Source organism: Numida meleagris, chromosome 16, assembly GCF_002078875.1.
Source record: "Numida meleagris isolate 19003 breed g44 Domestic line chromosome 16, NumMel1.0, whole genome shotgun sequence".
Classification (NCBI taxonomy): Eukaryota; Metazoa; Chordata; class Aves; order Galliformes; family Numididae; genus Numida; species Numida meleagris.
The window spans coordinates 5114481-5125860 of record NC_034424.1 but is presented as its reverse complement, the minus strand read 5'-3'; the positions used below and the strand labels follow the sequence as shown (position 1 = coordinate 5125860).

At 53.3% G+C, this 11380-nt stretch overlaps 2 protein-coding genes across 2 annotated transcripts in view; one reads left to right on the top strand and one right to left on the bottom strand.

The window, feature by feature from the left end:
* On the bottom strand, window positions 16–11015 carry TBC1D13 (TBC1 domain family member 13). The gene is made up of 12 exons (XM_021414355.1): window positions 10856–11015; window positions 10698–10771; window positions 10504–10544; window positions 10095–10156; window positions 9722–9821; window positions 8443–8525; window positions 8128–8287; window positions 7331–7538; window positions 6443–6606; window positions 4912–5072; window positions 4635–4692; window positions 16–3820 (listed from the first exon to the last, which is right to left on the bottom strand). The coding sequence occupies exons 1-12, from the start codon at window positions 10876–10878 to the stop codon at window positions 3755–3757; spliced, it is 1200 nt and encodes a 399-aa protein (XP_021270030.1). The 5' UTR covers window positions 10879–11015; the 3' UTR covers window positions 16–3754.
* ZER1 (zyg-11 related cell cycle regulator) overlaps window positions 11164–11380 on the top strand; it is a 20666-nt gene continuing 20449 nt past the window's right edge. The window contains exon 1 of the mRNA XM_021414337.1: window positions 11164–11378. The gene's annotated coding sequence lies outside the window, so the exon portion shown is untranslated. The remainder of the gene's footprint in view (window positions 11379–11380) is intronic.

The following is an 11380-nucleotide window of genomic DNA, read 5'->3' as shown; positions in this document are numbered from 1 at the left end:
GGCCCGTAGCAAGTGTGCGAAGAAACCATTTTATTTGGACAACTCAAAAACAGCATTAAATGAGAGACACGGAGGGTCTCGTGACGGGCTCTCGCAGGATTAAGTACAAAAAGAAAGAGCAGAAGTTAACGAGGCAGCCGCAGCGGACCCCGCGCTGAGCGCTGCGGACGGAGCCGGCCCAGCTCGGGCCCCAAACCCAGCGCAGTGAGCGCCCCCTGCCCCTGCCCTGCCCACAGCGCCGAGCTGCGCCCCGAGCACGGCCCGGCACTGCGGGATGCCTGCACGCAACCGCCCGCTGGGCTACAGGGAGCGTTATAAAAATAGTGTTTAAAAAGAAGCATAAAAGTAGTTTCGGAGTGATGAAGTGTTCTCTCGACCCTGTTCTGGCGATTCTTTCCAGCCAAGGTAAAAACAAAAGCAAAAATAAGTGTTACTCTGATGTACCACCGAGTGCGCTCCTCTCCCTCTTGGGAAAGGGCATTTCAGAAGAACACACCAAGCGGCTGAATCCCATCGCTGGCACTCACAGGGGGAAAACAGCCTCTGCTTTCCCACAGACTCCCCCAAACCAACTTCTGGCCTTCATCCCACTCCCTGCCAAAGGGTGAGCAACTCTGCTAGGTCACAGAATTCAAACTCCAAATCAGTGCTGTGTGTGTGACCATCACCACAGATTCCATCTCTGGTATCCCTTCCCTTCTACCTCATCACCAAAGCCAAACTTTTGCACGTCCAGGCTACAGCAAGGGGAAGGCAGCGGCCCTCCTGCTCCCAGGGACGTCAGGGCTGAAAGCAATCAGTGGTGGAAACGTCTGCAGGGTGGAGGGGCAGGAGCTGCTTGGCCGCACAAGGAACAACCACGAGCTAGTTAATGCTTCCCGACTTCAAAAAAATAAAATCATCACCAACAGCTTTTGAGGAATGAAGACCTGGAAACTAACGAGGAAATTGAAAAGCTGGTGACAGGACTTTCCTCTCCCCCTCCTCCCCCCACAAAATCCATTTTTGCTCTTAAAGAAATGAACAAGTCTCAGAAGAACGAAACAGATGGCCCAAGTCATTACAAAGTAGAGCAGCTCCTCCAAAGCCCTCTGCAGCAGCAGAACCAAGTCCTACCGCACAGGAGGGGCTAAGGAGAGACGTGCAACAGCTCTTCACGTAGGATCCGGCCTGCTGAGGTGCATCAAAGTTGTTATGAGTTCTCCCCAGGGAAGAACTCGAATTAACCAGTTGAGCAGCCACAGGCCCACCTGGACAAAGCTGCAGAATTTATCCCACAAAACCTCTTCAGCAGCCAAAGCTCTCATCCCACTGCAAACTCCTTTTAAAAGAAGAGCTCCCCATCACCCCCTAAACAGAACAGCACGATATAAGCCCTGTGACACACTGAAAGGAGGAGGTGGCAGCCGTGCACCAGGCCCTCCTGCGGTGCCGCAGCCCATGCCCGCCTCACAGCTGGCACCGCAGCAGAGGCCAAGCGCAGGGCCTGCACACGACCCTGAAAACAAGTAATGTTTTGATCCCTGTTCACCTTCTCAGGTCATTTTAAGGAGAACTGCGGTTATTCAGAGCGGGAACCCTCACTGCTGCCCACTACCAAAGAGAACACAGAGGAAGCGTTTCTACAGGGACCTGAAATGGACAGCATGAGGAGATTGTGCATGGAATGAATGAGAGCTACAGCAACACCTTGGGAGAGAAAGCGTTTTGGAGGAAGCGAACCCTACTGAGGGTCAGACTCTCCGGATCCACACGCATGGCTGCCAGCTGGCAGTTCAGCCATACAGGTGTGACCACCGGCCTCTCGTGCAAGGCACCCAACAGCAAGAGGAGCTCAGTGACAGAAGGCAGGAGAACATCCACGCAGCGGCTAGAGCACACAGCACGCCCCAACACACAGCTGTCCTCATCCACCCCTTTCATTTTTCTTGGAGGAAAACTCTACCCTATAGAAAGGATTGCAGCAGAGAGTGATGCTGTTAGCCGCAGGTACTAATCAGATTGTTATAAGCTTTCAGTTGCTCATGTTCCATCACTGCAGTGACACCAGCTGCACCAGCATCACTCCAGCATCTTCCAAAGAGGCAGACATTGCTTGGGATTGCTAACAAGAAGAGAGGCACGTGCACCAACCCATCCTCCCGCCCAGCCTTATAAAATGACAGCAGCCTGCAAAGAAGTGGCCTTCCCTGAAGGAAGTAACACGGGTAGAACAGCTGAAGGCTGACAACACCCCTCTCCTCAGGGCTGCTCGAGGCCACCAGCAGCTTAAGCAGATGACTGACCTTTAACAAATCAATACCCATAAATACTGAGAACTGCAGTGTTGAACAGCTACGCAGAGACGAGCCAGCACAGCACAGGAGGGTAAAGCACGCTGGATTAGTGTTCACTCGAGAGCTTCCGCACAACCTGAGCACCTGGGCGCTGGCAGTTTCTCTCTTTGAGGCTTATGGTTTCTGATCAGCTTGACAGGACTGGCAGGTTAACAGTTCTTTCCACAGTTTGTCTTGCTCAATGCCCACCTGAGCCTGTAGTACTGTACTGAAATGCAGCGGTTTCCCCCTCAGGAGGGACAACTGTCCAACTCATGACTGCTACTCCAGGGGGACCGGTGCACAGAAATGTGGATTAGTCCCAGGAGTCAGCTAATGACTGAAATGCTTGTATGCCCATGGGATTACACCATAAAAGAGTCCCTTTCTTGTAGGTCAGACCTGTAATGTGTCTGTTCCTGGCAAGAAGTACTATGAGATAATATCGAGGTTACCATGACCAGAGCTTATGCGGGGTAATATACTATGCAAGCCACTGAGGCAGGAAACCCCAGTGCCATGCCTGTGTTAAGACCCTAAGTAGAGCTGTCTTCATGCAACTAGACGCCCATTTCTTGTGATTCAGAATCCGGATTGCAGCTAGATACACTCCAGTTCGAGCCAGGAAAGCAGCCTGAGGCCCCAGCCTCCCTGCAGCAACACTCCTGCTCTAAGGCTTCGTGTCATAAGGCTTGACTTCACACTACACTTCACTCATAGATGAAAACCACCGCAGTCTTCCTTCGAGGAGACCTCTGTAGTGAGGCGATGCAGGCAGCTTCAGTGCACAAAGCTGCCAGCTGTTATTGTGACTTCCCATCACAGTTCCTCAAAGTCTTTCCCATGAGACGGGGTCCAAAATGCTGGATGCCAGATGACACTCACCAGAAGCTGACACAACCTTCTTTTTTTGCACACCCCAGGGACGGCCAAGTGCAGACATGAGGGAGAAGAATCCAGAAGCTACTTGAATGGCAGAACGTGTGACTTCACTGGGATACGTTCTGTTCACAGGAGAAAGATCCTTCCATACTCACCCACCAAAATCCACTGGATCCAGCCTGTCCCTTCCCCATCAGAAGGAACTCCACGTGAGCTACTTCCATGATGCAGAAGGAATCCACCCCTTGAGGGATATGCAGATAGATGGTTTCTTTCTCCGTGTAAAGTCATTAAAAAAGATACAAAGACCTGCTTTTGGCAGCAGAGAGGCATTTGAGAGCTGAAAAATCTGAAGTGCAGGACCCAAGCAGATAGGGAAGTAATCAGTCCTTGACCTAATAAATAGAGTAGAAGGAAGTCTTCAAGATGGCCAGCAGCCCAAATGCAAAACCTGAAGTCCTGCAGAGATCCCCAGGAGTTTTAATGCTCTGCACGGGGCCATCTCCTAAGATCCACTGCCATACAGTTTCTCCAACACCTTTAGTCAGGCTCATGGGCTATTTGGAATCCTGAAGTTCCTTGGCCTTCTTCAAAATCAGGTGAACATCAGATATAGGATAATCCTACATTAAAGAAATGAAGTGATATAATTGCCAGCTTAACATTTGACATCATTCCACCTAAGCAGGGCAAACCTCAATATCAGCATTCTTCGCCCACTAAGACACACTGCCGTGTTCAGTTTTATCTTAACAGTTTCCTGTTTTGTAACCAATTGAGCCCCAGTGCCCTTCAAGAAGTTTTTATTAACTTATCCTCCAACGGCAGCAGGCCAGCTGACTGCACAAGAGTGATCTTCATGCCAGAGAGCCCTATCAGAGCCAGCACCCCGAATGTTATAAGCCAGTAGTCTACGACAATGTCTCCGTAAGCCAGTAAGGGTGCAGGAGCAAAAGGCTGAGTGATAATGGTAGTGCTGGGCTCCAGACAGCAGCACTGTGCCCTGCCAGCAGAAAACCAGAGAAGGAACACCACTGAGCCCCTTGCTACTGGAGCACTAGGAAAGGGGAGGAAGGAGAAGAAACCCAAACAGCGCTAGGAAGATGGAACAGGGAGCATACAGCCACATTCTGCACAGGAAAATGAAAGCCCAGTTAATGGCACAGGGAGCAGAGATGCTACCAGCAAGGAAGTTAAAGTGGCTGTCCATCTCAAGTGAGTTCAGTTTCCCTGCAGTGGTGGGGACCACAGCACGCCAAGATTTATACTTCCAGTAATGAGCGTGCTGTATGACCAACATTTAGATTTTTCTGCACACAGCCATCAGAAACCTGGTACCTGCCCTCAGGCAGACACGCCCATGCCACAGTCCCCTCTCACAGTACAACTTCAAGGTTCTTTACATTGCAACCTGTGCCTGCAATATTTAATCCTTACCTGTAGCAGCCTCATGTTGAGAGTGAAGTCCCCTTCCAGCAGCTGATCCCGGATTAGTCTGAAAGATGGAAATTACTCCAGCTACGTCTGACTCTTTACAGAGAAACTTCAAAAATGGCCTTGGTAGAGACTTCTGAGAACACTTCCACTTACCATTGTAACAAATGACAGTGACCTACTCATTAGATGCATTAACACACAGCTATAGAAGGTTCCTAGACCTATGGGTTTCAAAGGAGGGAACGAAAAAGAGCACAATGGCTATTTCCGTACTTACGTCAACATGGCACAACACACGAGTAGCAGAAAATCGAAGCGCTTGTCATCAGCAAAGAGGGAATCCCAGATACGGATGACGTCGGGCAGCAGGAACTCTTGGGACAAGAGCAGCGTCAGCCAGCGGAAGGCGAAGAACTGCGGTTTGATGTTCTGCTCTTGCTGTCAGACATGCACCGGGCAAAGAATGAATACAGGGCCCCAGCCCAGCCCACCTAAGAGATGCGGCCCCCGTTTCCCTCCCCATCTCCACCCAGAAATAGCTCTATGCTTCCAGCCCATGCTGGAACATCAGCGATTCCACCACCTCCTTTGAGGGCTTTCACATTTGAGCTACACTGAGAAAAATCTTCAGTGCGGCCATGTTCCATGTCTACAAACAAAGACAGAAAATGCTCCACTAACACAGGGGTAAAGGAAGCTTTTCTTCCTTAAGGCACCGTGTGTGTTATTTCAGTTAAACTTGCTGAGTAATTTTAACTTCCCATCTGAACAACACTTTATCTGCAAAGCCGCAGCCCTCCCCCTCCAGCAAAGGCGCTGTTTTTTCAGCATTTCCTCTCCCTTCCAGAAGCTCTGCATTTATCAAAGCTTTACTGTTCACAGAAGGAAACAAAAGATGGGGCAAAGTTCACGCTGATGGTCAGTAAGACACACTGTAAGCACCTCCAGCCTGTAGCCTTCCTGGGTTTCTTTACTATCAAATCCAAGAGACCGTAACTTTAAGCACGGTCAGAAAAGCTCAGGATCCCGATGACATTCCTGAAGATCGGCTGCTGCATGGCCAAGGCCATTTCCTGCCAGCCACACAGTAAGTCGTTTATTTTCTCCCCCCTAAATCAGCCTTCAGCCAACACTGTGGGCTGTGTCACCGTGCTGACAGATCACCTTTTGGATTACAGAATATATCTCGCCTTTTCTAAATGCAGGAAATCTCCCAGTGAGCTGGTGAAGGCTGCAGTAACAAGGACAGCTTCCCTGTCCAGATTCACCTTGGACTTGCACATCAAACAGACTACAGCACCCACAGGGGTTTGCTACAGTCACTGCCTGACATTCGACAAAATCCACAGCAATCCACAGCACCCTGAGATCCCTGAAGGAAGGAAAATGGTAGAATTACATGAGCAGGATACTGCAGCTTTTCAGCTGACTTCTGCAGGGAGATTTGTTGATGTTTTTGATGACAAATTCCAAGCAACTCTACAGCAGAACTTGTGTTTCCACCTCCAGCTTGACTTGCAGGTGACCAGGGATGGTGGCCAAGTCACAGCTGGTAGCCTCGCAGCAGCTGCTGCTTGCCTGCACTCCAGCAGGGGAGGAAAGCTTTGCTGGGTCAGCTTACTCCAGCCTTACTCCAAGGAGAGCTTGTTTCAGCTTATAGATAAGACAGCCCCTATGTCCTGTTGCCTTCCCACAGCTCCTCAACCTCTCTATTCAAGCCCAGGAACAGCTGTACAAAGTTGGCTGACATTTGAACACTCCCTCCCCCACATTCCAGCCACGACTCAGAGAAACACCCAGCTCCTCACCAGCTTCAAATACAGCTCCACGTCCTTTTCCTTCAGGGTGGAATAGACCTTCTCCATTTTGTAGGTTATACCACACTGAGAGTCATCCAGGCTCTTAATGAAGTTGTCCCGGATTTCAGCCATGAGGTTGGTAAAGCAGAAAAACGTGTCAGCTTCAGCGTGTTCTGGGGAATGAAAAAAGGAAGCGAATGGAAGCGCAGAGAAAGCATCGGTCAGAGGCACACAGAGCTGCTCTGGGCTGATAACCTCACTGCTGCCCGTGACTCAAGAAGTGCATCTCACAAGACAAGGCTGCGTACAGAACTGCTGCAGTGCAGACCCTGCGTGCACCTCCAGGTCTCCGTGACACAAGGACCAGTTTTCAGTGCCCCGGGGGAGCACCGGCTCTCGCTGCCATCAGCACACAGCCCCAGAGCTTTGAAGGGGGAGCAGCAGAGAACTCCCACTCCATTCTGCTTCTCACCACACCCTTTCAGTTGCTGTTGTTAATTAAAAACAAAACCCACGTGCAAAACAGAAACAAACAAAGCAGCAGAACAAAGCAAACAACCCCACCACCACCCGCACGGCAGTATTTTTAGTACCAGCAACAAAGGACTTCTACGGGGATTTTAGGTTTCAGTCAGGAAGCGCAACGTGGATTCACACAAAACAAAAAATCCCCAAATCTCCACTTCTCACGTCCCCGGCACTCACAGCCCGTTCAGTCTCTGTCAGGGGTCCCAGAAATCTCCTGCTGCATTTGTTGGTTTTTCAGGTTTTTTTTTTTTTTTTTTTTGCCTGCTCAGTCAAAACTGAATTGCATAGAGTCTCCATCCTGAAACACTCCTGCACCCAGAGAGCACGCGGCACAACAGCCCCTTCCGAGCATCCACAAGAGCCTCTCACCTTTCCACTCGCTGTTAGGATCTGTAGCAAAGGTGTAGTAAAGGGGCCCCACTATTTCATTCATCCCCTGAACGTAGGCTATCCCGGGGTTCAGCTTGGCATAGATGAAAAGGATTCGCTCCACCACTTCCCAGTGAGCTTCGCAGCCATTGGGCAGAACTTCGTACTCACTCAGAGAGTTAGGAGACGATTTAAGAGGGGAGCTCACCTGAAGAGCAAGGCAAGACTGGAGCTGATGAACAAAGCAGCCTGCGCCACAACAGACAGTCCCCCTGAATCACTGCATCACCCAACCCCATGCAGTAAGAAAACACAGCAGTTCCACTTCATTGTAATGCAGGAAAAGGGACAGACTGCAGCTAGCCACCTTCCCCAGCACCCAGCGTGCGGCACTTAATAATCCAACACCCAAAGAGGAAAAAGACAACGCGCGTTTCAGCAGTTACCCAGCTCTTTTCCCAACCACAGTTTGAGGATATCCAGCTCTGGAAGACTCTATCAACTCAGCTTCACTAAATTAACCCTTCAGTGCTTTGTTCCCATGCAGGAAGGCGCATCTCAGGCATAACACATCTTCCTGGAACTCTGACTTCTTCCAGAAGTCAGGAAATTAAGCGTACCTATGGCTCCTGCCAACCGTCAGGCACACCGGCTGGCTCTTTAAAGCTGCCTAGCCACCAAATTCACAGTATCTGCTGGTGCATTCACATAATTCCATCACACAAGCAGAAAAAGGCCCGAGAACCACCAGCAGCTCTATCGGGGACGACGCCATGCAGCCCACACCCGGACCTCACATTTGTAACCCCGCTGCGGTTCCGTGCCACCGTCTGTGACTTGAGTGTGGTCTGCTCCACCCGCTTGCGCAGCGTCTCAAACTCATTTTGGGGATCCAGGATCAAAAGGCAGGGGTAGTCGGTCGGGCGCTGGAAGAATGCCATGTCGGGGTACAGCCTCCTAGGGTGGACGGGGGAGGAAATCGAGCATAAGAAGGAAGTACGTGCCCCGTGCTAAGTAGAGGGCTCAGTTTAATATTAAACTCGATTTTCAAAGTACAAAGTATTAAGCGAAGCACTCAGGTTCAGAAACCTGAGTCATTATGGCACACGCACCTGACGTCTTTGTCTATCTGGAGGAGCACTTCGTTGTCCTTGAAGTAGGTATTCCACCGACTGTCTGGGTTCGGATTGAGGGGCTAGAGAAATAAACAAGATAAAAACAAGCATGCTTCACGAGCACCGAAGCCCTCAGTAAACGCACAGCGATGTAACATTCCTGCTGTCAGCCAGCACCGGGGCAGGGCTCGATCCTTCTCTCACTGCATTCAGTGCTGCTGCTTCAGACAGCACGCATAGCATAGGAAGCAGATCACAACTTGCAAAACAAGTGATCACGCAGACTCACTGAAGCAGAAACCAACATTTCCAATCCCTTTCCATGACTTCATGGCTTAGTTCCCAAATCAAGCAGCCTCAAAAATGAAGATTCTCAATGGCAACTCCAGCCTGTACAAAGGAAGAGGTCTTTGCACCCTGATTAAGCACCACCACTGCTCCCAGGAAGGAGGAAAGGCATTATAAACACCAACAACTCGTCCCCAATCTGACCAGTTTTCCAATACGACAAACCTGACTCCCCCTCTCCCACAGGCGCTTTCTTTTCTCCAGATTAAGATCTGCGCGAAGTTAACAATTATCTGGCAGGAGAAAAGAAAAGGCCATAAAAGGAGCATTCCGAGAGATCCAAAGATCACTGTAAGCTGCCAACACATGGAATGTGACACACATTACAGTTTTACAGCCCCGGTGGATCACAGCTGCGCAGGTGACCGTACACCAGCAGAAAACTAACGCTCAGCATAAGCCATGGAAGCAGCTGTAGCATTTACAGTCCTTCTTGTCAGTTATGTCATCCCCTGCCTTGACACCAACTTAACAGCATTTTCAAAGTAAAAAGGGATGCAAAAAGCGGTCAGTAAAGAACGATTAAAGAAGTCAGTATCAGCAAACCGGAGATAAACCAGCCTTCTGCTGTGCTCCAGCTGCCCCCTCCCGCCTCTTCAGAGCAGCCTGTTCTGAGCCCACCCATGGACACAGCTTCCCAGGAGAGCATCTCTTTGCTGGAGGAACCCTCTGCTCTGCCCCAGCAGACCCACAGGCAGCACAGCCCCAAAGCAGGAGGGAAGATGCACACACAGCCGCAGGCAGCTCCCTTCCCAGCTACCAGTGCTTTGCCGGTCGCTCACGCTAAAGGCTGCTCGGACACAAGGTCTGGACTGGCACCCAGGAACCACCCCTCCTGCCAGCACAGGGCCAAGAGCAGCACAGAGCCCAGAACAGCAGGTCAGGGCTACGGGGATTGTCCTGCAACGCAAAGGTTAGCGGCACTTACGTGATCCTCTAAGGTCACATCTTCCCTTGAAACACCAAGGTTGGCTTTGGCGATCCCAGGCTGAATAATCATTTCTTTTAGGAACTGGGAATACAGATCCCTTAAGGAGGGAAAGAGGGATTTGCAATGAAGCAGAAGATTACATCAGTGTCAGCGCCCGGCCCGAGTTCAGACAGACACCCCGGCACCGCTGCGCTCAGCCTGCACCTGATTTTCTATTGAATTGTGTTCAACCGAAGAGCTCAAATCCACTGACCCCAAGAACAGCACGCGACAGCCATTCCTTTTACGAAGGTACTTAATTATTTAAGGAACTACTCCCCTTCTCCACCGATACCGTTAGAACGAAAGGAGCCAGTCGAGACGCCCTCACCTCTGCTTCTTCAGCAAAGAGCTCCATAGGGCCCTCTCTAAGGGGAGGTAGTTCAGCAGGATCTGTGCAGGAGGCAGACACACGCGTGAGGCTTCGGGGAGCACGGGGCCAGCCCGCGAGCCGAGCAAACCCAGCGCGGGGCAGCGCTTTGCCGGGCGGGGACGTCCCAGCGCCCGGCTCCCCACGGAGCGCCGAGCCACAGCGAACCCACCCCGAGCAGACGCGGAGCACACGGCCACCTCCGGGCAGCGAGCGGCACCGCGGCCAACTCCGCAAACTGCTGCGGATTCCGAGGGGCCGGGAAGTTCCGCCCCGTTATTCTTACGGCTTTGGCTCTTACGCGCCCCGAGAACCGCCCGGAGCGCCCCAAAGCGCCGCCGGGAGCAGCGGCACGCAGCGCCAGACGAACCTTCCAGCAGAGGCAGCGCAGCCCTCCGTCAAACGGGATCCCTGCGGGACAGCAGAGACGCGGCCGTCAGCACCGGGCACGGCTCGGCCCCGGCGGGGGCCGGCGCGCTGAAGTTCGGGGAACGGAGCGGGAGGAGCGGCCGCGGCCCGACGGAACCGCCGCGCCGGAGCACCCCCACCCCCAGCCCCGCTCACCGCTGAAGCAGAGATCGCGAAGCTTGCCCAGAGCCACCGTGGGTTCGCCGAGCACCTCCTGGAAATCCGCGATCCTGGGGGGAAGCGGCGGCCGTTAGCGAGAGAGAGGACGGCACGGCACGGCACGGCACGCCGCGCCCCCCCGGCCCCGCACCCACCTGCTCCGGTGCAGCCGCGACATGGCGGCCCCGACCCCACGCGCAGCGCAACCGCTCCGGCTGGAAACGCTGCGCCCGCGGGTGGGGGGGGCTCGAAGCCACGCCCCCCTTGCCGTCGCCCCTCCCGCCGCCGGAGGCCACGCCCCCTCGCCTCCCCCGGGGCGGCGTGAGGCGGCGGTGAGCGCTGCCCGCGCTCCGGGGCGCCCCGTGACGTCAGCGCCGCCGCACCTCGTGTCGTCGCGGTACCCGGCCCGCAGGGAGCGCCGCGTCCCGGAGCTGCCGCCGCTCCCCGAGCTTCCCGGCGCCGCGGGGCGGTCGGAGCGTTCCGACCCGGCCGGTGTTTCCTAGGGGGAACGCGGCGGGGCATCCGGTGCGGCGGCCCCGGCTGGCGGAAGTGACGGAGGGGTTTGTTGACAGCGGAGGCCGCGGCGGGGGGAGCGGGGCCCGAGGAGGACGCGGAGCCGGGGAGAGCCCGGGACGACCGCCGGCCCCATCCGCCGCGCCGGGCGGGGCCTGGGCCCAGGT

What these genes read in the sequence shown, in the direction of transcription:
- TBC1D13 (XM_021414355.1), bottom strand. Translation starts at nt 10,878, where the DNA reads ATGTCGCGGCTGCACCGGAGCAG. An exon ending in ATGTGACCTTAGAGGATCAC is followed by an intron (nt 8,526 to 9,721) that starts GTAAGTGCCGCT and finishes TTATTTCTCTAG; the next exon opens with CCCCTCAATCCGAACCCAGA. An exon ending in CAGATAGACAAAGACGTCAG is followed by an intron (nt 8,288 to 8,442) that starts GTGCGTGTGCCA and finishes CGTCCACCCTAG; the next exon opens with GAGGCTGTACCCCGACATGG.